This window comes from Neopelma chrysocephalum, unplaced genomic scaffold, assembly GCF_003984885.1.
Source record: "Neopelma chrysocephalum unplaced genomic scaffold, ASM398488v2 Primary Assembly neopelma1_59, whole genome shotgun sequence".
In the NCBI taxonomy this organism is placed as follows: Eukaryota; Metazoa; Chordata; class Aves; order Passeriformes; family Pipridae; genus Neopelma; species Neopelma chrysocephalum.
In genome coordinates this window covers 16,408,589-16,431,511 of record NW_020897714.1, presented here as the reverse complement: position 1 = coordinate 16,431,511, position 22,923 = coordinate 16,408,589, and the positions used below count along the sequence as shown (strand labels likewise).

At 42.8% G+C, this 22,923-nt stretch overlaps 3 protein-coding genes and 1 non-coding gene across 6 annotated transcripts in view; all 4 read right to left on the bottom strand.

The window, feature by feature from the left end:
• Positions 1-4,630, bottom strand: part of LOC113965964 (putative RNA-binding protein Luc7-like 2) — a 32,630-nt gene extending 28,000 nt beyond the window's left edge. Inside the window, exon 1 of one of the 3 annotated variants that reach the window (XM_027680079.1) lies at positions 4,256-4,630. In XM_027680079.1, the coding sequence (XP_027535880.1) occupies positions 4,256-4,316 (61 nt within the window). In that variant the 5' untranslated portion in view covers positions 4,317-4,630. Of the gene's footprint in view, positions 1-3,868; positions 3,954-4,255 lie in introns of those variants that run through there. The other 2 variants (XM_027680081.1, XM_027680078.1) reach the window with 2 other exon arrangements.
• Positions 4,631-6,888: 2,258 nt separating this feature from the next.
• Positions 6,889-7,425, bottom strand: FMC1 (formation of mitochondrial complex V assembly factor 1 homolog). Its single transcript, XM_027680082.1, has 2 exons — positions 7,248-7,425; positions 6,889-7,142 (listed from the first exon to the last, which is right to left on the bottom strand). Exons 1-2 carry the CDS (start codon positions 7,374-7,376, stop codon positions 6,948-6,950), a joined length of 324 nt encoding a protein of 107 aa, XP_027535883.1. The 5' UTR covers positions 7,377-7,425; the 3' UTR covers positions 6,889-6,947.
• Positions 7,426-7,866: 441 nt separating this feature from the next.
• Positions 7,867-7,939, bottom strand: TRNAR-CCU. Its single transcript has one exon. It is a non-coding gene; the product is annotated as a tRNA-Arg (tRNA).
• Positions 7,940-8,208: 269 nt separating this feature from the next.
• The window catches only part of UBN2 (ubinuclein 2), a gene marked incomplete at its 5' end in the record, with an annotated part of 54,953 nt that continues 40,238 nt past the window's right edge, over positions 8,209-22,923 (bottom strand). Inside the window, 4 exon segments of the mRNA XM_027679600.1 lie at positions 8,209-17,473; positions 18,439-18,528; positions 19,309-19,555; positions 22,830-22,923. The exon segment at positions 22,830-22,923 is cut by the window's right edge and continues 10 nt beyond it. Of these exon segments, the coding sequence (XP_027535401.1) occupies positions 17,424-17,473; positions 18,439-18,528; positions 19,309-19,555; positions 22,830-22,923 (481 nt within the window).

Below are 22,923 nucleotides of genomic sequence, written 5' to 3'. Positions count from 1 at the left end.
TGCACAAATTCACCTGTCCTTACAAGAATCCAATTAACTTTGCTAGCTTTACATATCCCTAGACTATAGACTAATTTTGAAGTAGTGGCAATTATTTTAAAAAATCCAAACCACCACCATATGTCTTTGTAACAGTCAAGTCTTAGCAGTTTCAAAATGTTGTGTGGCACCAGGGCCATTCGGATCTGCTGTGTCTGCACTACTGTCAGAAGCAATGATCCTGCTTCACCCGCTGCTTCTAACCAATTCCTCACATTGACTCGGGCACTCACTCCCGTAGCAAGGCGGAGCACATAACTGACTTGCAGGAAAATGAACTAGTCGGGCAAGATAAGCTGATTTAAGATAAAACTGCATCTTTTTAATCAGGCCTTTAAAGAAAACTTGTCAATCTTTGCCCATTTCAACTACATTCTGAAGAAAAAAAAAAAACCAACAAAAACCCTCAAAACCCTGGGATACTAATACCATTGTTAACATTTCACTCAATTTGTAAATGACTTGATTTACAGTTATGATTCTATCTGTAAGGTTCACTTCTGTTTTCTAGAGAACAGGGATGGCAAAAACAGGGTTTATCTAAGCATACTATAAAAAAAAAGTAATACTATAATGTAATACTATAAAAAAATGTAATAAAAACTCCTTTAGTTTAACTGATAACAAGAAAAAAAACATGAAGAAAATTAGATACATAAGATCAGCACCTGATCTTCAACACTTCCTATTTCTCAGTGTTTGGGAACCCCATGCTGTATCTTCAGTAATTTATATTTAAGCCTCTCTAAGTATGCCTGGTTATCAGTACTTGAAATGACATTTCAGAGAAGATTTCTTTTAACCTGTAGTCATAAGTATATTAAATGTAAATGAGCCCAGGTTTTTACTCACATCAAAATCTAAGGCACTTTTAATTTTTTTTTTTAATTCTGGCATGGTCCACATTCAATTCAGTTTTCCACTTCTTGTCAGAGAAACATGCAAAGGAAGTTTAACTTAGGTATATTTAATGTATTAAAAAAGCCAGCTTCTTTTTAAATGTGCTTTTTCCGGGTGTGTAACAGAACCATACCTGCCATTTACAGAATTATTTCATTGTACTGACATTAACAATACAACTGCTTTTTAGATAACCCAGACGTATTCTAAGAACTGCAACTCACTGGAAACTGCTGAGGAGCACCTGCCAAGTGCCTTCAGTTTCACTCTCTGTCAGGTGTCTGTCACATGAGCAAAGGCAGGCAGGGAGCACCAGGGCACTGGCCCAGGCAGCTGCCAAGAGGCTATGCCGGAACCTCACATCCTGGCAGGTACCACCAGTGATGCCGTGTGACCACAAGTGCATCTATCCTACTGCCAAAACTCAGACAAGGGAGGAAGCAGGTTGTCAAAGGAAGTCAGGAGGCTCTCAGTTCTCCCTGTCCACGAGCATAGGGCCCTCTGGGAAAGGGTCCAGCAAGGGGCAGGCCTGAAGCTGCATACCCGGTTCTAGTCGGCCACGTGTTTGGCAGCTCTGTTTGACATGAGAAGACTCCTGTCTAACACAGTTTGTTTTCCATAAATATTCTTACGGCTCAGTGGGTATTTTCTGAATCAATTTGACCAATATGGAACTGTGCTTTCTAGGTGTTCTTAGAGCTTAACAGCAAATCCATAAACATTTAATAACTACATCCTCCAAGCTTCTCCATTCTGGCCCTAGGGACACCATTTAGAATGAGTGTGTACATACTTCCACAAATTACAGCCTACAGCTCATCTCCTAAAACCATGTCTGAGCATCTCAATTTGGAATTTTCAAAACCATTTTCAGAGTATATTCCTGTTCTCTACAAATGATACTATAAGCTAAAAAAAAAAATAATTAAAAAAAGACTACATATATTCAGGCATCACCATTGGTTTTGAGTTTACCTCATTTACCTCTGAGTTTTTTCTATTCCCACTGAAGAGATCAAATGTTAAATCTACCTTTTCTAAAATAGGTTTAAACTTGCACATTCTAGGTTCCTCAAAAAAAACCAAACAAACCAACAACCTCCCCCCAAAAAAACAACAAAAAACCAAAACACCCTCAAACCCAAACAACACAACCCACCCAAAATAAAACAAAAACCCCCACCAGACTGTGTAAAGCATAAAATTAAAAAGCACTTTGGTAATTTTTAACACTATACAACACAAACATTGACCAAGAAAGATTATTCTTTAAAAAACATTTTAAACTCTATTGTGCTGCCAGGCAGAGCAAAATCAAAGGCAATGGGGACAAGTGGTGAAATGAGAGCTATGATCTACCAGGAATTTAAAAAATTGCCACATTCTAATGAAAAGCTGCAATTTGCATATTACTAGAAACAGAATTTGTCAAAGGTAATAGAAACATAAAAAAACCCTAACGACCCCAAATCCCACTACTCTCAAGGTTAGCAACATTTCAATGACCTTGAGCCTGGCCTTGAATTTAGTAAGTACCAGCTCTGCATAAAAGGCATATTTTCAATCCCTGTGCACACTTCAGTTTAAATAATGCTCCACTGGATTTTTCATTTTTTCTTTAAACTGGAGTGGTGTTCCACAGAGATCCTTAATCCAATAATGGAAGCCAGTTTTGCAAATGGTGTTTCCTTCTTATCCTTCCTCATCCTGCCAATTTTGTTTAAATGCCTCCTCTCTAGCCAGTTAGTTTCTAAACAGTTCAGCACATGCGGTTTAGGAATTACAGGGTGGGTGGGAGGGGGGAACACAAGCATCAATAAACTAACTGCTTTCTCACAAAGCTAAAAAAACCCCCTAGTCTGAAATGACTTTTCCTGGTTTAGATGTTAGTCACTCAGCATTTTTGAGCTGTCACAGGTAAATCACATTCTTCTCCCACTGCCCAACAGAAAATACTTTCAGAAATTGCAACAGCTCCCCCATCCCCCTTAAACTTTCTGTGTAGTCTTAGGCAGCTCTGAGACAGCGATCTAGGTGCCAACACTGGGAAGACTTGAGTTTCATAAGCACAATGTTACTTTGCCAAGCACTTAGACATGCGCAGCCACAACAGGAAGTATTGGAAAATCTTCTGGAGCAAGACAAACCCACTCTAAATTAGATCCTGCATGATGACTACTCACTAACCAGCCCTACTCTGGAAGGCAATCTTTGCAGAACAGTAATTTAGAACTTAGCAGAAAGCATTCATGGTATATGGGGTATGTGAAAACTAGCTACATCCATTTAAAATTCTATATTATACTAAAAAAGCTGTCAGATCACATTAGCCCAGTACCAAGAGATGATTGGCACATACGAGATACATCCCACTTCCTACATCCTAATCGGTGCACAGAGAAACAGATAACCATTAATTTCGCACGAAGCTTCAACAAACATGTAACACATCTGCAAGAGCGAGTACGACATGCAGAACACTTAAATCATCTCTAATTGCTGCCTACCCTCGGGTGCAGTATTCTTTTGTTTATAAGTTAAGAACTGCACAGTGTAACAGGAACTACTCTTTCCCAGCAGCACCCCATTATGTGGATTTATGGGCAAGTGCCGGTTCAAACTTTTGAGTTCATCGCCACGCACCCTGACAAAAACTGTGAGCAGCTTTACACAGCAATAATCTTCAGTTCACTGCGCGACCACAGAGCGATCTGAAACCCGACCGTACATCTAATAACTCCCTCAGGGAATTACTGCCTCCAGATGTTAAGCTTTTAGTTAGCTGTTTGGGGCTTGTTTTTACAAGACCTTGTCCACTAGGGTCAACCCCACTTTGCCTTTCAGAAAGCAACAGCCATACCCGCCTGCTAACTGACACGATGGCTTGGGTCGGAATTTAGACAAAAACTACAATAACATAAAACCCCACCCTGCTCTATGGAAAGGGCTGTTGGCTTACGGGGGACTTTTTGGCTCGCTGTGTGTGTCCCCCCCCCCATGATCAGAATGTCGCAGCCGCCGCGTCCCTCCACGGGACGGCGCGGGAGGGCTGCGGGCACCGCCGGCAGCGCATCTCCCTCCGACAGCACCAGAAGCGGCAGCGCCCGGCGCCGGCAGCTCCGCTGGGGGAGGCGGTGCCCAGCCCCCCGACCCGCCGGTGACCGACGGCCCCGCCCCGCGGGGGAAGCGGGGAACGGGCCCCGGGCCTGCCAATCACGGCGAGCGCCGCCCGGCCCGCCCGGAGCCGCCATGACCTCCGGGGCTGCGGCGGCTCCGCCCCCTCCTGCCCGCCCCGCCGCGGCCGGGGGGCACTTACCGTCCCGGGACGTGCCCATGAGCTGGTCCAGCATGGCGCGCATCTGGGCCTGCGCCGACATCCTGAGCGCGGGGAGGGCCGGCGCGGCCCGGCCGAGTCACGCCGACAGCGGCCTGCAAGGCCCGAGGCGCGGCGGGCGCTCGGCCCTGCCCCTCGCGTCACGGGCGGGCCCGGGCGGGGCCGCTCCCCCGCCGCCGCGGGGGGAGGGAGGGGAGCGGTCGCTGCCCCCGCCTGGCGTTCCCAAGGGGAGGCGGAGCGGGAATCCCGCCTCGCGCCGGGCCCGGTGCCGCCGGTGCCGCCGCCTCGCGCCCCCGCACGCGCCCCCTCCGCGCGCTCCCTCCCGCGCCCGCCACGCGCGCGCGCCGGCGGGAACGGAAACCCACGCGCAGGCGCCCTACGTCTCTCCGTCCGCTCCGCGACGTCAGCGCGGACGAGCCGCGGCGCCCTCCCATTGGCCATGGCCCGCGGTGCTCGGCCGGTGACGCACCGCGTGGCGAGGCGCCTGATTGGGCCTCCGGGCTGGGCCTCTGGGGCGCGCTGATTGGCCAGGGGGGCCCGCGTGGCTGCTGTGACGTCATGGTCTCTGGGTCAGCGGCAGCGGGCGGGGCGGGGCGGGGCGTCTGGGAGCTCCTTGGGGACGGTCCCATTTGGAGACAGTTCCCTTCTGGACTCATGTCCAGCACTACTGCAATCGCCCCGTGCTTCGCTCAAGCTGCCGGCTGCGGTTGTGGTGATGAACGTTACTGTAATACCCCGCTTCTTGGAGAACCTCCCCTAAAACTGAGGCTTCGCCACTTGCGGCAGCAAATTCAGCTTGCGAGGCGCTGAGATCCAATTTCAAAAGTGGATTCACGTTCTCACGGTTTTTTATGCGTTCCAACGCCTGCACTTTGTGACTCTCCCTTTGTCAACCGTGGTGTTGCCATCTAGTGCCCAGGACCCGTCACGGATATCAATTCTAATCGTCCATCAGCGCGGTCGCGTTCAGCTTTTGAGATTACCTCAGTACGAGTGAGAAAAGGCAACACAAACCACCCGCCCAATTATGTGTATTTCACAAGGACTTGCAGAGAAGATTAAGTGCTCTTCTATCACATGTCCAGGGAAAGATTCTCTACCCGGTGCCTCTCAGCTATTTAGAACATGTCCTGGCATTGCTTTTTCTTTAAAATATAAATTTACTTTTGTTGGTCATTACTTTGGATTGAAGGTGAAGTAAATGGAAGAGATACCAATACTGGTTAAAATTTTCTCCTATTTAATACCTTAATATGCTTAGGGGAAATTGAGAAGCTTTAGCTATTATTCATACCCACACCATACATCCTTTAGGTACTCTTTAAAGAGCATCTATGTCTGGCCAAATTTCAGCATTTCTTCCAGAAGTGATTTCAGTGAGCCTTTTTTTTTTTTTTCCCTTCTGGAGCAATATACTACAGACTTTGGATGGAGTAAACCTTTAGTCCGTTGGAAAAGTAAATTGCATGAATGCAGCAGCTGCATGAAATAATTCAGAACAACCAGTATGACACAGCCATTCTCAGGGTGTGGTGACATCCCATAACTTAGATCTACTACGCTGAAAATAGGTTGGTACTTTCCCACCTGTGATATCAATGTTTTTCAAAAAACCCACCACTGTTTAACTTGTGAGACACTGTAAGACTTGCAACTGGAATTTGGTCTACAGAACCCTAAAACCTGTAGTTCCGACCTCCTTACCTTACCTCAGTAGCCCAAATCTCCCCAGTTTTAAGGATCTAATGTCTATGCACTGTACTGTGGGGATTAAACCATCTTATCATTCTATTTGCAATGCTTTTCTGACAGAATACTTTGTTTTCCCTGGCAGTAAAAAAAAAATCAACAGTTTTGTTAGCCTTGCTTAAAGTTCCTCCCCATGTAAACAAATCTCACATTTTTTGCCACTTTAGGTCACGCTTGTTACAGATTTCTTACGTATCTTACATACAATTCAACGCTCTTCTGAGAAAAGAACAGCAACAATTCGAGCCCCTTTTTCCAAAAAGAAACTTGCCGTTTCAGATTGTGAGACAAATAAGAAAAGTCAGGGCCATGCGTGTCCCTGGTGTGACTGGAAGCGGCCAGTTCCCCTGAGCTTTTCTGAGACTTGCAGTGTGTGAGGGCAGCACAGGAGGTTGGAAGCCACATGAAGGACTTCTTGGGGACACTGAGAAACACATAATTCATCAAGAAGAAACCACCTCTGTGAATCACCAGTGCTTGCTCCCCGCCAAGGAAAAAAATAAGACAGACGTTTGTGCTACTGCAGTGCTCACCAGAATCCACAGATGTCCCACAGAAGGGCCCTTTGTTCTTAAGAGAGTAGGAAATTCCGCACACAGAGAATGTGCCTAGAAAATGCTACAGTAAACACTAGGCAAATTCACTTACCTACTGTTTTTGAGGGGGGAACCACGAACCCTTGCAACCCCTCAGACAAGCAGTTCAGCAGTGAAGGCTTTCTTGTTTTTCCACTAAAAACCACCTGTCACCCTGTGCAGGCTGCCCATCATACCATACACTCAGACGGACGAAGGGTCTGGGAAGCCTGATAAAAGGAGGGAGGGGTTCCCAGTTATGGGAAAAAAACCCTGCTGGAGAATGCAGCCTGTTCTGGTAGCCGTAGGATATTTATTGAGGAATAATGAGTTTACACAGCAGACCCATGTCAGCCTTTCCCCCCCGGCTGCTGGGGCAGCCTGAAGCCCACCAGCCCGGCGACCTCCTCGGGCGAACGCTCGCCCTTGCCGTGGTACTCGCGGTGCAGGGCCTCGTGCTCGCGGACACTGCGGAGCAGGCACAGGTACGTGGCGGCCTGGAAGTGCAGCTCCTGCTGGGCCCGGCACAGCTTCTCGCTGGTCACCTGCGGGGAGCGGCGATCAGGACGGCCCAGAGGCCTCGCCGAGCCCCGGGGCTACTCGGGCAGGGGTGGGTGGGTAGGAGGGAGGGAGAGGGGACATGCGCGTACCCGGTGCGCGCGGAAGGCCGCGAGCACGTGGCGATAGGCGGGGCTGTCGCGATAGTGGCGGCCGGCGGCGTGGCGGAGCTCGCGAAGGAGCGCGCGCAGCGTCCGCAGGGGGCTACCCAGTGCCGCCATCTTCCGCCCCACGCGCGCGCCCGCCCGCCAGCCAATCGGGCGCTGCCGCCTGGCTCCGCGGCCTCGCCCTCGCGCCCTGACAGTGCGCGCTGCCGAGAGCCGAGCGAACGATCGCCTCCTTCCGCTCCCCCCGCCCCCGCCGCCATGGCAACCAGCGCAGATCGAGTGTCGGTGGTCGGGCGGCCGGGACGGCCCGTGCCCGCACCCCCCTCGCGCTGGACCGGGGGTTGAGCGGCCCACCGCCGGCCTGTGGTACCGGAGCGGGGTCACCGCGAGACACCCGAGGGGCCCGTCCCGCTGCGGGAAGCCGAGTTGGTCCACAGCCGCGCCTCGCGCGAGTTTTTGGGGTCTCCAGATTAAAAGGGTTTGCACGTCTCGCTAGAGCTAGCAGGGGACGGCCAGCAAGAAGTCCAGAAGCCGCACACCTGCGGCAGCCGGCGGCTCGGGGGCACCCGGAAAAACGGCGAGGCTTGAGGGGAAAAAAAACACCCACCCCAGATGGGACTCGAACCCACAATCCCTGGCTTAGGAGGCCAATGCCTTATCCATTAGGCCACTGGGGCTGCCGCAGGAGAGGCTTTTCCGCGCGTCTACTTGTCTCCTGTCCCCGCCCCCTTTGCCTTTTATGGAAAGCATCAGAAGCCGCTGACTGCCGCGCGGCCCTCTGGGAGCCGGGGCGGGGCTACGGCGCCTCATCACGACGCGCCCTGCAAGGGCAGCGCACCCTGTTGTAGCGACCCGCTGGCAGCTTTAAAGCGCTGTTCCTCGCACCCTCCCCATCTCCAAAATGGAAAAGCCCTACAAAAAGCCCCAGGGGAGGACCCTTCAAGTGAAACCTTTTTACATCTTTATTTTTGTGAGAAATCACAGAGACAGGACTAATATGTACATTCCTCTTTATTTAATACAGCACAGACACGGGACACATAAAAAAAGAAAAGTACACTCATGAAAAAGCCTGTCGCGGTCAGGGACAGGGAACAGCTACGCCGAATTGAGTAAGGCTCCTACTGCAGAACAGGGGTCTGCCGGCAAGGGTGGATCCCAGAGCAAAGTCTGCTGCCAAAAAAAAAGCTTTGCGCTCCTTTCAGGAAAGCAGAAAAGGGCAAGTCCCTTCCGGAACAGGTGAAGGCAGCATTACCTGCAAGGTGCAGGATACAAACCCCATTACTGTGTTTGGATCAAAGCACTGATAAAATGAAATGCTCTCCAGTTATTTTTGCAGAGGGCCAATAGTCCTGACCTCCGAAAGCATTGGACTGCTCAGGGATAGCAAACCTGAGTACCTGGAAGGAGTGAAAACATCAAGTAGTCACACAGAAGAGAGTTAAAATTAGCCTCCCTGATAGGGCTCTGCTACCCACAACTGGAAACGTGCAGGGGAACAAACCAGCTTCCCAACTAACAAAAGACTAACAGCCATTAAACTGACCAGAACAATATACGTATTTGGAACTGACGCAGGCTTTTGTGGCAGCAGCTTCTTCCTTTTCCTGCCTCAGTTCAGGATGGAGATAAAGCAGGCACCAGTTCCTCTGGCAAAGAGCCTTACACACTTTTAAAAAATTAAAATACAAAAAAGGGAGACAGGTGTTATTTACAAAATCCATGGCTGGTACAGTACATCATTTTTAAGACACACTAAATGCTACAATCTTTCAGGTCCTGAGATTATTACAAAAAAACCCCCAACAACTCAAAACTTGTGTTCAGGTCCAGTTTTATATGGAGAGAGGAAAGAAACCACACATTTAAAACACAGTATCCCTTGAAGTTATTGGAACATACCTCCCTAAAAATTCCAAATGAAAGTGGTGCTAACCACCCAAATGTAGCTGCATTTGGTTGTTCAGGCTTGTTGTCACAAGAGGGGAGCATTTCACGGGGCAATTTCCCTGGAAAGCTCATCAGGTAAGCACAAGGCTGTTGAGATCCTCTCTCCATCACTAAGCCCTATAAGCCGAAATGTGCGAGTATTAAAAGGAGGAAGGTGATCTTGTACAAAGTCATGAAGGACTGAGTAAAGCATCACAGGAATCAACAACTCAAACAGGTTTGCCATCTTGTAGTAACTGTGCATTCCTTTGTTTGAAGCTGAGGAATGCAAAGAATTCTCGCAGTGATTTAACACTCGTTTATAAAAAAATAAACCTCGCCCAGCCTTTTGTTCTGAGCTCCCCAGTGAAAGGCAGCAAAATGGTTTCTCAGCCCTTCATTGTCTGGGGGATCACAGCAAGTCAGGTAGAGTTAAGCTGGCTACATCCAAACTTGCTAAAATATTTATATACTAAAAGTGACACCAAACAAAAGATATGGAGGCCAAACTGCTGTTAAGGGGATGATCCCTACTGCCATTAGCTGCGCAGGGCACTTTTCTTCACTGAGCCTCTTTTATCAGGCAGAACCAAAGGGACTTGCACCCACACCTGGGTTTTTTTCCAATGAAATATTCGGAACATAGGGATTTTGTACCATCAGAAGTTATCAACCCAGATGCCCTTTTTATTATAAGCACCTGATCTTAAGCTAGAGAATGTCAACATTGTAAGGATTACTAATTAAATGCTTTTAACCCTTAGTAAAAGAAGACTACAAGAGACAAATCACATAACAAGGGTACTAGTTAAACTGCTAAAATATAGCGCTGCTCAGTAGACTTTTGGGGGTAAAAAGTAGGAGTTAATTTTGTTTTTTTTAAACAGTAGTCCAAAAATAAAATTTCTCCATCTATTTCCAGTACAGATCTTGAGAACTATGCAAGAACATGGTACTAATTGCTACATGATGGAATCACCGGCAATAAAACACACACTACGGTTCTCATCTCTGAGCTAAATTGTTATTTGAGTTACATACAACAAGACTAGAAGACCAGTGAGAAATACCTGGGGACTGTGAATTAGCTTTTACTTAGCTGATAACTCCCCATGTTTAGAAGTAACTTCATTTCAGTGAGAAACTAATTTAATTCACTTCTGATGCTGGAAAGAAACCTGGGATGTCTCATTAGTTTCTCCCCAAATCCAGTCTGTACATCAAAAAACATTGCTGCGGCTTCATAAACCAATTGTGAGAGCTGAGTATTCTGAGAAACTCTCAGACTAAAACCTGTCACAAGAGGTGATTTTAGCTTCCCTCTCAAAGCAACTTCATGACACTTGACACTACGTGTTGCATCGGTGAAAGGGTTTCTTTTTTAAAATACAATTTTTTTCTTCATGTTAGCAAAAAAGTTCTGCAGTACAGACATTCAAAAATATTCCATTTTCTTTGGGTAAAATTTCAGTATGTGTTAAGAGGGGTAGCTAGGAAAAGGAATGCGTGTAACACTGAAACACATATACTTATCTGCATAGTTGATATTAGTGACTACTAATCGAACTAAGGCTTTATCTGGAAAAAGCTGAGAACACAAGACAGTTTCTTTCCCCACTCCTCTGGTGAAATCTGCTAAGTTTTAATGTAGCTCTGGCTGCCTCGGCAGCTACACGGTTTGGCCTACGATGATACCATCTCCTGACTGGTTTTGGTTGATTCTCCCCTGCTCTTCTTCTCTTGGTACTAGACAGCAGCAAACATGACTGTCTGTCAATAAAACACTTCTGTACACATTACTAGGAGGAAAAATAAGAAAAAAACATAAAAAACCCTTTTAGCATTGCACATGATAGGAGTCAAACATAGTGTACGTTGCTTGCTTGGGATTACTTCATCATGATGAAAAACTTACTAGTTAATGGTTGTTATTTAAGCAGGAGATGACAGCAAGAGAAGAGACTGAAATACGTTTCTAGATACAAAACACGGTGGTGGGGTTTTTTTCTTCTTTTTTTTCCTCCCCCCTGAGTTGCTCTGTAGAATTATAGCTGTCAAAAATGGCTACAATACACACCTATATCCTTGACTACTGACAAGATCAGTGCAGTGTTGTTTATGAGTGTGCAAAAACAGCTGTGGGGAATCTTTGTAATTCCCCAGTTTTGGGCCAGTTCCAGGCCATACTGATCTCTCAGCATAACTCATAGCAGCAGCAGGGCTTTCTACGGACCCAAAAAGCTATTACAGCAGCAAGGGATCATCAGGTCATAGAAAAAGGATGATGAAGCCACAGTGGAAGTTTCCACAAACAAAACATTCCCCTACACAATGCTCATCTTTCCAGTGGCCCAGTAATCATACTTCTGGCTGCTTATTTTGGTAGTGATTTTTTAAGCAGCACAGATTTTCACAACAGCTGCATTTGTTAGAAAAGACTGCAACACCCAGCCATCATCACCAGCTGTAGATTCCCACAGATCAGCCTAGGAAAAAGAGCATTTGCGCCCAAAAGTAATTAAACAGCAACACAGGTGGGTGTGCCAAACTCCACTTAAGTAACTTCACTAATGCATCTAAAGAGATTAAGAAGCACCCTCAACTATCACTCCAACTGGCTGAGCTACCAGCAATAGTCCTATCTTTGACTGGCACCATTGGATTGGTAGGAGAAATCCGCCTATGGTCTAGTTTGCGTAATGGGTTTAGTCAAATATGTGAAGACAAGCCAAGAACTGAGGCTATTCTCTGCCACAGGAAACATGTTGTATTTGGTATCATACTTTGCTTTCCAGTCTGGTTCTCCTCTCACGAAGGACTCTTCATTCCCTTCCCATTCGGTAAAATAAATGCTTCCTTTTCATACTGCAACTCAAAATTAGATCTTCCCCAGGGGAAGCACATCGCAGAACTAGAACAGTCTAATGATGCATACATGTTACCTTAAGTTTAGCACTTGGTCAACAAGTGAATTGCTAATTTCAGGTATTCTTGTTTATAATAATCATAAGTTAGACAAATCCTCAGCACAAAGGTGTTGAAATCACTAGATCATCTATTGCAGATAGCTAATTTTGTCAGAGAACAAGGAAACAAGCACAGACAGTATTATGAGGGTTCACCTGCAGCTAACAACAGTCATAAGAGAACAAACCATTATTAAAATCTCAATAAATTAAGAAAAAGTACAACTAGAAAAGTACTTGATGGTGAGGAACTTAGGCAGCATGTGAAGCATAGCCAGTTTTAAATTCAATTAGCACCTGCACTCTTGCAGGTTTTACCAAATTCCTTTTTACATATGATGGATGGTGGAAAGTGACAACTTTGGTAAGCATGAGAATCCTTGCAATAACCGGTGTTAAGCAGATGTGACTAGCTGCACACAGGATGCCTTGCAGTTAATCTCAACTCAAACTTATTTCAAGCTCCTATTTTCTCTCTTTCCCCCACATGTCCTTGGGGCTGTCAGCCACACATCTTTGCCTCAATAATTGTGTGAAACGGTCCAGTAGCTAATAAGGTTGCCAGACAGGGCTCATAATGTTTTACTCATGACCTAATTAAGAAAAATTTAAAACCTTCAGAGAAAAATGCAAGAAGTTTCATTCCCATTAGCCATTTCCTTTCTCTCATGCACATTTACGCACACTCATGCACACACTCTTTTATTGTACTGCCATCTTTGCACAAACGTTCACCATTAAGTAGTGTTTGACAGAGCCAGGAGAATGTAGAAGGATGAACAGGTTTCAGGAATATTGCTGGGTATGTGTGTGTGTGCACGTGTGTGCGTGAGAGAGAAAGAATGCACAAGCACACAGAACCAACGCCATGGTACAGCAGCATGAAGTTACAAACATTACACACTTGGTTGTTTTTTTTCTTTACAAAAGGGAAAAAAAATAGTATAACAGCATAAAGCCATCTTGGCAAGCTTAAGATTTTCCTCCAAAATGCCTTCTAGCACTTCAGGATCTCTGAGAAAAGTTTAAAGAGGGTAGGGAAATAAAATAAAAAAAAAAAAGGCACTTAAACAAAGGACAAAAGCCTGAATCAAGTAAGTCATGGAGGGTAAGAGCCACTTCACCGGAGCTTGGACCAATCAAAGTCTACCAAACCTTTTCTTAATATCTATAAAATTAAAATTGCATAAAGTGTTAATTAATCAGTTGTTTACCTACTGCTTTTACCTTCTGGTTCATTATGGAAAAAACCCCAACAAACCAAAATAACAAACAAGCCCAAACAAAAAGCAAGTGTCCCTTTAATGATTTCCCCCCAGTTCAGCAAAAGATGAAAAGTTGATGTGGGAGGGAGCCTTCCACAGTTTGGCTTGGCTGTAGGCTTTCCCTACCAAAAAAAAAAAAAAAAAAAAAAAAAAAAAAAAAAAAAAAAAAAAAAAATCCAGAACAAAAGCAGAAGAGGGACCACTGTGCTTTCACCAATTCACTCAAAACCAAAACAAAACTAGAACAAAACAAACAACCCATCAACCCAAACACCCCAACATTTCTAATCCATCTGTGGGCAAAAACTAATCAAAAGAAAACAAAAAAACCCCAACCTGTAAACTAGATTAAAATTTGCTAATAAATACAGCCAAAAGTTCATTTTACGAATGTAGCAGCAAATGTGATAAAGTTAGTTGGAGTCCAAGATGACTCCCGGAGGGTTACTGGTTCGCACAACTGATGGCAGTTTGGGAGAGTTGCAAGATTTCTCTGTTTTCATGTCCTCAAGGGTCTTGCACCAAGTGGAGAAGGAGTGTGGAGGAAGGGTCAGATGATGGGACTGCAGGAAGGAACAGGCTTTTAACACCTGTCTCTCCCCTAAATCTGTGCATCAGACAACTTTGATCGGATTCAAACAAAAAGCAGAACCCAAGTAATTAAAAGTTACTTCTGATTAGCAGAAAACAGATGTGAAACCCACAGCATCCACACTTGTGACTTAGTTGATCAGTATTTAGTTATGTTTCTCAAATCAACAGAGAAGGCTGGACAAAGTGACGTAGGCCATTTGCATCTCCGAGTGGGAGAACACTGCAGTTCTAGTCCAAAGTACCAGGAAACTTTGCATCCTGTTTTTCATTTAGCCTGCCTTCTTTCTTTGCAAGTGTCTCTAAGGATTTAAAATAGCTACTGCGACTTTAGGGACTTTGGATCATGTAGCAGAAAATACTACCCAGACGGTTTTAACATCTAAAACCTATGTTTGAAGTTATTGCTTGCATTTGTTTGGGGCTTTCAGAGAGCTTGACATGTTAGCTCATATACAGTCCCCAAACCAAGTTCAGCCCTGCTGCCTGGAAAAGACAGCTATACTTGGCTTTCTTATTGCTTGTGAATACTGAGGGTTTATTTAGTATGTACAACTACAGTTTATTTATTAACAAAGGCCCTTAAAAAGTAGTAAAAACCTGGGGGGAAATGTCTTCAGAAGAGCTGCTGTGCAGAAAATAGTAAAACATTAACCTAATTTTGCATTTGGACGCTGCAGCAATCTTTCCCTTCCCCATCCTGTCTATGCTACCTGCAAAGGTCTCTGGGAACCACCCTATTATTTCCTTTGACTCGGCCTTGCTAAGTTTAACCAGGGAGAACAGGGAACAGCAACGAAAGGGTCTACATTCCCTATGTTGCTCATTCCAAAGAAGCTCAGGAGCATAATGACTGAAAACAGTTACCTGCTGGGGGGCTGTTTGAACTGAAGTCACAAACAACATATGGTCATCTTTATTCTCATCATCATACTATCTATTTCCACAAGAAGTATTAGTTTACTTGTTTCCCGAGACTGAGAAGCTCAATAGGACAAGAGGCAGCATTGCTCCTACCCTCATGATTTAGAGAGGATGCTCTTCAACTGAAGATGAGGCATACTTCCAGGAAGAGAGGAACACTGAAAGGGAATTTGTGCTGTAGTTATAAAGGGCTCCAAGTCTCCCAGTCTAAAATTTCATTAAATATGAAGACAAAGATGGCAATTTGAATGAGATGCCTTGATGAGGAAAACATAGAAGAGGTAGAACTCTTAGGACAGGGTCTTTTAAATATACTGCTGCCCAGTGGCTCACTGCCGCAACTCCCTTAGCTACATGCAATGTTAAAATTGTCAGGTTTGACACAGTTCAGAGAATTAACATCCTGGCAGAACCATTGGGCCTCAAAAAACAAAAGTTGTCTTCCTTCAACCCTTCCTGGAGAAAAGAGGGGAAAAAACCAGATAAAGCTTGCATTCTAAATAGTTCATGGTATTTTGAGAGAATTTGTGCAGTATTAAGAATGCCAGGGTCTACACAGCTGTATATTTCAACTCTTAATAACCTCAATGGAGATGCAAGCTTATCTAATCAACACGCCACATACAAAACATTAGCGCTAGCTAAAAAGCATTTAATTGGCAGATGCTGTGGAGTGAAATTAATGAACTAATGCATCTTAATTCAATCTGTCTTTCACAGAAGTGTTGTGCAAAAACATTTATTGCTGAGCTCAACCCAACATTTTTATACTAAATACACAATATATATTATTTTAAATTTATGTATATATATTTATATAAAATTAAAATGAGCTCTAAATAGAAAAGAAATTGTTGTCTGATCTAAGAAAAATAAATCACATGTAAAAGAAACCTGCAAGCTCGAAATAATCTAGCAGAAAACATTGAAGATTAATTATTCATGGGTCAAAGTCTCTCTAAAAGGTGTGAGATAACCAGTAGTCTCTGGTTCAAATCTCAAGTCAAACTACTGGAAAAACTATTTACTAGGAATTTCAGCATCTCTGGTCAAAGGAATGTTTTAGGGCTGAAGGAGAAGGGCATCCTACTACTTTATTTGCTCCTTTCCCCTATGACTTATTTCACTTTTTGCCATTCTCACCTTTTATCTGACAGCGCAAGGGACGCAATAGCAAAGTTCTGTCCTAGTGTTGAAAGTGCAACATGTGCTGGATACTTCCTGTTCTTACATGTGAACCAGTTGATGTATTGCTATCAAAGAAAAAAAAAAGCCAGCTTTGCAGTCTTGTGCTACCATGTAAGAAAGAGTTCAGGTCAGACACTCCCCAGGCCAGCAGGGGCTGGAAATGCTGGAGACAATCCATTCAAGCCCCCAGAAGAGAAGGCACCTCTGGTCGCTTTTGAACGACTCCTCTTTGGCTAATGCCTGAAGCAGTATTAACCTGACTCTGGAATAGGTCACAATCAGGTTTCTTTAACTAGGAAATCAGTATAATGCATGGCTTTTAGGAAGAGTTAGATGAAAAATGAAGATCGAGAATCCACAAAGAACTGGTTGTTGTTTATGAAAGACATGAATAGAATATAACTTAATTTCAGTAGCAAATAAGCATGTGGCAGAGGTAAAAGAAAGTTTAACAAATGGAAGGACTGAAACATTAGCATGCCTTTAAAAATATAATGTGGGAAAGAAATGCTAGTGTGACCAATCAAATGTGGGTTTCCTTTTCGTGTAATGAAAAATTTTCCATCCCCTTCCTCCCTTAAGTAAGAATTTTTGTACTTTAAAAAAAAAAAAAAAAATCAAACAAATAGTCTGTGTCTCATATATTGATGTACCAGGAGATCTGTTTTTGAAGACAATTCTCTAATGAGACTGCATAAACCTGTAGGCTCCCTAAGCCAAACAGCCTTGTAAATCTGGAAAAATGCCCATTATCAAAAATTGCATTTGTGTAAAGGTTTAATTATAATGCAAAGTATCCCAGCATCACCTCTATTCTACATAACCTTTGGTCCACAACCGTTTAATACACTCAGGACCTACACATAATCTTACCCTGGGCACTCTGGGCATTAATGAAGTGAATGATTCCACCTTACACAATGAATGGAGAAACCTATTCTAGCTCCTCTCATGGTTTCCACTTTTCATTGGACTTCACCCAGACAAAAATGTTGGTGCTGCTGTGGGTTTGACGATCAATTTCTTTTAAGAGCCAATCAGAGCAGATAAAAAACGTTGTTTCTTTAGGCAATATCAAGCTATGACCAGTCTGCATGACCAGGAGGACCAGTCCTCCTTTTCCTTCTCTCTTTGATCAAGTATTGTTTTATTTTTCTTCTTCCTCTCACCACAGTGCTTAGGATCAGAATATGTAAACATCGACAGAAACAGCAGCCCTGTGACAATAAGCACTTTCCCAACTGGGCAGATTCTGTCAGCCAACCAGAACTGCTTCAGCTCCCTTGCTTGTCCAGAAGTCACTGGTTTTTCCGCTGTAACTTAGTGTCCCCTTTACTTTGGCCTCCATCTGCAGTTAAGAGACAGGAAAAAAAAGGGAAGAATAAAAGCATGAGTGAACTTTTGTTTTTGTATCTTACAGCATGAGTGACAGGAATATGGCAGGTTCAGCTTTAGCATCACTAAAAAGTACATTGTCTTTATAGAGTGGAAGACTTTGTATTTTCTCTGTAGTTCGTTTATTAGAAACAGCATTGTTGAAACCTGAGATATCAAGCTTCATTCCAAAACACTGCCAAATGTTTTGGTGCTGAGAACTCTCAGAACAATAGGAAGAATGCCCACCAAGCCACTGCCACCCTTACCATTCCTTCTCCTGGCCCCCCAAAAACACACTACAGGTGAGAAAGAAAGGACTACACTCTAAACCTTCTAAAGCTTTCTAATACTTTTTCATCTCTAAGTCTTACAAACAGAAAAATGAAGTATTCTTCTTCAAGTTTCTCTTCTTAATCAAAATATGCAATTCTTATTGCATAGGATAAAATTCCTAGGGAAAGCAGATCCCCTATTAGGAAACCATCACACCATTCACACAAATGAATACACTCTTATAAGAAATATGAAAAAGCTTTTATCTGGGAGGTCAGTTTTCACCTTCAAAGGAGAAATGAAAATTGAGTGGAAAAAGACTTTATGGAGCCTCTAAACAATCATGTTAGCGTCCAGTGAGTAATATTCCTTTTTTACTCACTAGTTGAATTTGTACACTTAAGTTTCTAGAACTGCTAAATAAAGTACTGGAATTTTTGAACTTATTTTGTTCCTGACTTTGAAGAGAAATGGGGGGAAAAACCATTGTTCAGGTTTCAAAAACAACTGCTACAATAGAATGAGTACTGCCTTCTGCTACCAAAGTTTGTCCCTGTGTTATGTCTTCTCTAAACTAACTACTGCTGTACATTTTATTTCAGTCTATGGCAGAAATCGGATTTAAGTTAAAAATAAGTAATAAGAAAAATATAATGTCTTTACCTGTGTAAGCTTGCTGCAAGTGAGCAGGCAGAGGTGAGTGAGACAGCGTCGCTGCATGCTGAGCACCTGGCTGTAAACCCTTCAGTAAGTCTGAGGGGAGGAAAATGAAAGCAAAGAAAAAATAAATCTTGAGGAGAAAGGCAGTCTTTGTGAAACAACAAGTTTTTGTAGTGCAGCTATAGTAGGGGCTAATTTCTACAAATTTCTGAAGATGTATCCCCGCAACACAAAACAAATATCAAGCTGATATTTACTCTGATTCCAGCCATCAGAATGCTACAAGTCAACAGAAACAGACCTATTCAGATACAGTTAATCAAAAGTCAGAGCAAGGACCATGCCTCACTATTGGGATGCAATCCTTCATATCCTTTCCTTTGGCACAAAGGCCAACAATTTATATGGGTAAAAAACATAAATAATTTCTTTTTAAGCAATCAGAAAAAATAAATGCCATCTTGGTTGATAGTTCCTCGTAGAAGAGCTGTTGGATATCTGCGATTACTGAGCTAAGGATATTTTGATGGATCAGCATATTAAGTCTCTTATTTGTATTGTGACATTTGGAGACTTTTAAGCTATTCTCCTTTCTAAAGGTAAGGTATTAAAAGTTAACCCAAAAAACCACATTCAAACCTAAAAATATACTGTGAATATAACAATGAAGTTAAATTTACCAAAAGTGATTTATAACATTTAGGTAATTATGTAAAGAAAGTTTTTACCAGAGAAGAAATCACATTTACTTTCCTACAGGGATTTTCAAGAACCAAATTTGAGTGTCTCAGACCTTTATTGCTTCCCTTCTCTATTTTCATTTTAAGGATGCATCTTCCCTCATGGGACAGTGTGATAACTAATTCCACTCACTCTGAGTTAGGCTGTGGTGGAAAGCCGCTGAGGTAGATCCCGAGGTGGTTGTCGCTCCAGCTGTGTCCGTCCCAAAGCCAAGCAGCTCCAAGGGAAACTGGAAGGGCACAGTCACAGGAACAAGGCCACCCAGCATCCCAAAAGGAGTTAATGGTGCAGACGTCACGTTCTGACTGGTTACAGACAGGGGTGATGCCATGAGAGTCAGAGGTGAGGCGTTAGCCAGTAACGATGCTCCTGCTGTTGACTGTACAAAAAAAGCAGTACTTAAAGATTTTTAAACTTTGAGTTGTATTCTTTAAGGATATAAAAATTGACTATTCCCTGTTAAGTATTGCTCTGTTGAGAAGTGTATTAAACTATTAATAAATATCCACTTATCCACCTAGGTCTTCCCAGTGTTCATCTGCTAAGCAAGCACAATTATATCTGATTCAGACATGACAGTACAGCTTCTCTCTCATGTTTTGCTCATCAGTCTTACAGATAATTTCCTTGGTCTCATTTCTAACTATGCACTGGGTCTACAGTCACAATCTAGAGCAACATCTTCTATTTGATTAATATGAAGCTATGAGAGGTTGATCTGAAGTTCTTCAGATGTACAGTATTACTCTTCCCTCTCCAAATCTGGGTCTTAACAGAAAATTAACTTTATTTCTTAAGAGGTTGTTGAGAAGCAATGACTTCTGAAAATTAGGATTCATACATAAGAACTCTCACACTTCAAGTCAGGTTACCAAAATGCAGACATACATATGTATGTATATGTGTGTATGCACATGTCAGAGGAAAAGGCAAAGGAAAATAATCACTCCAGATATGTCAAAATGAAGTTAAATTCACTGTAGTTTAAAAATAAAAATGCAAGATCAGCCAGAATATTCTAGCTACAACAGCTCCCAAATGGCAACTGTTCGTTGTCTATGCAATCTAGTAAAGTGCAACAAAATAAAAGCCATACAGTTATGTTTTGCAATTGTGGATTTGTAAATGCCCGAAAACAGAAAAACAACTTTGTTTTGAGCTCTGCCAAGACCTTGTTTACTCTCTGGAAAAGGAGGAGATAGAAGTACAGTGGTGAAAAGAGCTACAGAGTGTGCCCTAAAAGAGCTGCAGTTCAGATGTTTCTATTTAACTCATGTACAATATTTCATAAAAAGGTTCATCCTGGTCCTGTACATCTGAGTCATTAAGATCCTTAAAAGTCTAAACCAGATTCTGCTCACAAGTACTAATGGTAGGTAGAGCTTTTTAAGGAATTCAAATGTGTACTCTTTGGCTCTGTCTTCTTAAAATGTAACTTTCTTTGAAGAGCTTCAGCAAGTGTAAACTTACATTCTGGTAAATAATTGTGTCAATCAAAAGTGGAAAGGAGGGAAACACTTCTTGGAAACTTCCTAGTTAGGAACATCTTTATTACCAAATGAAATCATCTAGTTTGATTTTTCAATGTAAGCAGACCAGATATTCTAATGAGCAACTCAGGTACCATTCTCACCTCCTGACTAACAGCATCTCAAACAGGAATTAAATCTCTAAGGCCTTAAAGGAAAAGAGACTCACTTTCAGTCTTATGTGAAGTTTTAAGAGGGGTAACTAACTCCTTAGTTCATTGTACCTAACAAGAAGTCTGGAACTCATTTAAGTTCAGCAGCCAGTCATTAGACCTTTATGGCTAAATAAAGCCCTCAGTGATCACAAATATTTTCCCCTTCAGTGTACTTGGACTGGGAGGTAATTTGATTCTAATCTTTTCTTGAATGTACTCCACCGACTAAGCTTCAGTGTGCACAGCACCAACAGCCTTATTCCATAGTTTATCTTCCTTGCGCCATTCTTCAGAACCATTTCTAGCTGAAAGTAATTTCTGAAATGTCAAAAACCCCACATGCAGTAATTATTTTAGCAATACCATATGTGCTCAGTGCCTCTAGCTGATTTGCCCCTTTCTATACAACAACACACCTTATTTTGCTGTATTATATATATAGCATGGACTTGTTATCACACCCCCCCTCCCTCAGTGCTCTTCAAAATCACTATGGTCAAAATGTATTTCATTACTCAGATGATCAGTGTTACTTGCCTTTAACTACAGGATGGTTTGCCAGAATTCATCTCATCATCCAGCATAACACTGCTTACTTCCCTTGACTTCCCTATCATTTTTACGCACTACCACACCCATTTCACATTTTCTTCTACATCACAGTGATTGTATACACTGGATTCTGTTGACTGCACCAGGAAGTAACAAGTCTCTTCTCAATCCATTAATTGTGGCCTTTTTTGTCTCCTCCAGGCACCTTCCAGAGTACTCAAACTGCATGTACCTGGCTCAGCTCTTCTCCAGGCCTTCTGTGGTACCTCAGTGGCCCTTACACAGCATGCGGGTTGTGGATATCTTTTTTTTCCATTCAAAGCACCCGAGGTAGGAAAAGGCTGTGTCAGAGCCTGCCAGATATTTATTGTTGACTGTTTCGGTACAGTAGGACAAAAGACCATAGAAGTGTCTTTCAAAAATCATCTTCCTCCTGTTATTCAGCTGCATTAATAAAAATTTGATGGCAAGCTAAAAGATTATAAAACATTGCTAAAGTCAAGTATACATCACTCCCATGCAACAGCAATGTGCGCTATTCAGAAAAGTACAAAGCTTTTCATTTGCTGTACAGCAAAAATATAATTTACAGCAACACTGCTTTTCTTACGTAGTGAAGACCTCAGGATAGAGAGTGATGGAGAGAGGAAGACATGAGCATTCCCAATTAAAGCATTCCCAATAAGAAGAACACAACTTGGGAAAGCAGGTTGTCTTCTTGGTAAATAATAAGTTTGCATGGGGTTTAGAACAGTATTTTCAAAATGTTTGTTTTGCTTAACTTGTTTTATCTCTAATGATACTTATAAGCTCTCTCTCAACTTCTAGGGCATTTATATATATGAATGAGGTGTCTCATTCAGTTTGACTAGATCCTACAAAATAAAATACATAATCACAAATACAAAAAGCCCTTGCAAGTGTTAATTATTGCAAGTCTTGAATTATACTCAACCACAAGCAACTGAGCTCTAGTTTTGAAGTTAATCATGCAGCCTGACAACAAATGTACAATGACACTTTTTTACACAACCACCATCACTATAAATATGTAAATATGCATGAATACACAAATCCAATAATGCAAGAAAATACCACATCCCCTGAAAATATTTCCACATAAAGCTTACCTTTTCCAATGCTCTTAAAAAAAAAAAAAGTGAATTCTGTTCCACACTACAGACCAACCAACATTTTACAGTGAGGATTTGTTCCACACTGATCCTTGCATTTTATATCAGCTGGAAACACCTATTGTCTAGTGTGACATTTTTTCATCACTATCAGCATTTATGCTTAGGAAAGTATAAAAATTAAATTTATGACATTTCCAAATGAAGATATTTTAAGAATGTTTACAAAATGTATGTGATAAATATTAAGATAAGGTTCAAATGTAAACTTGTAAGATGCATACCTGCACACTGGCTGCTACAACTGGAGACCCTGAGGCAGAAGATGGTCTGTGTGGAGTTGACAATTGTTTAGTAGCACCCTGTGTTCCACTTCCT

Bases quoted from the DNA above. Each gene is read 5' to 3' on its own strand.
- FMC1 (XM_027680082.1), bottom strand. From the start codon at position 7,376: ATGGCGGCACTGGGTAGCCCCCTGCGGACGCTGCGCGCGCTCCTTCGC. The intron at 7,143-7,247 runs GTACGCGCATGT...CGCTCCCCGCAG, and splicing joins CGGCCTTCCGCGCGCACCGG to GTGACCAGCGAGAAGCTGTG.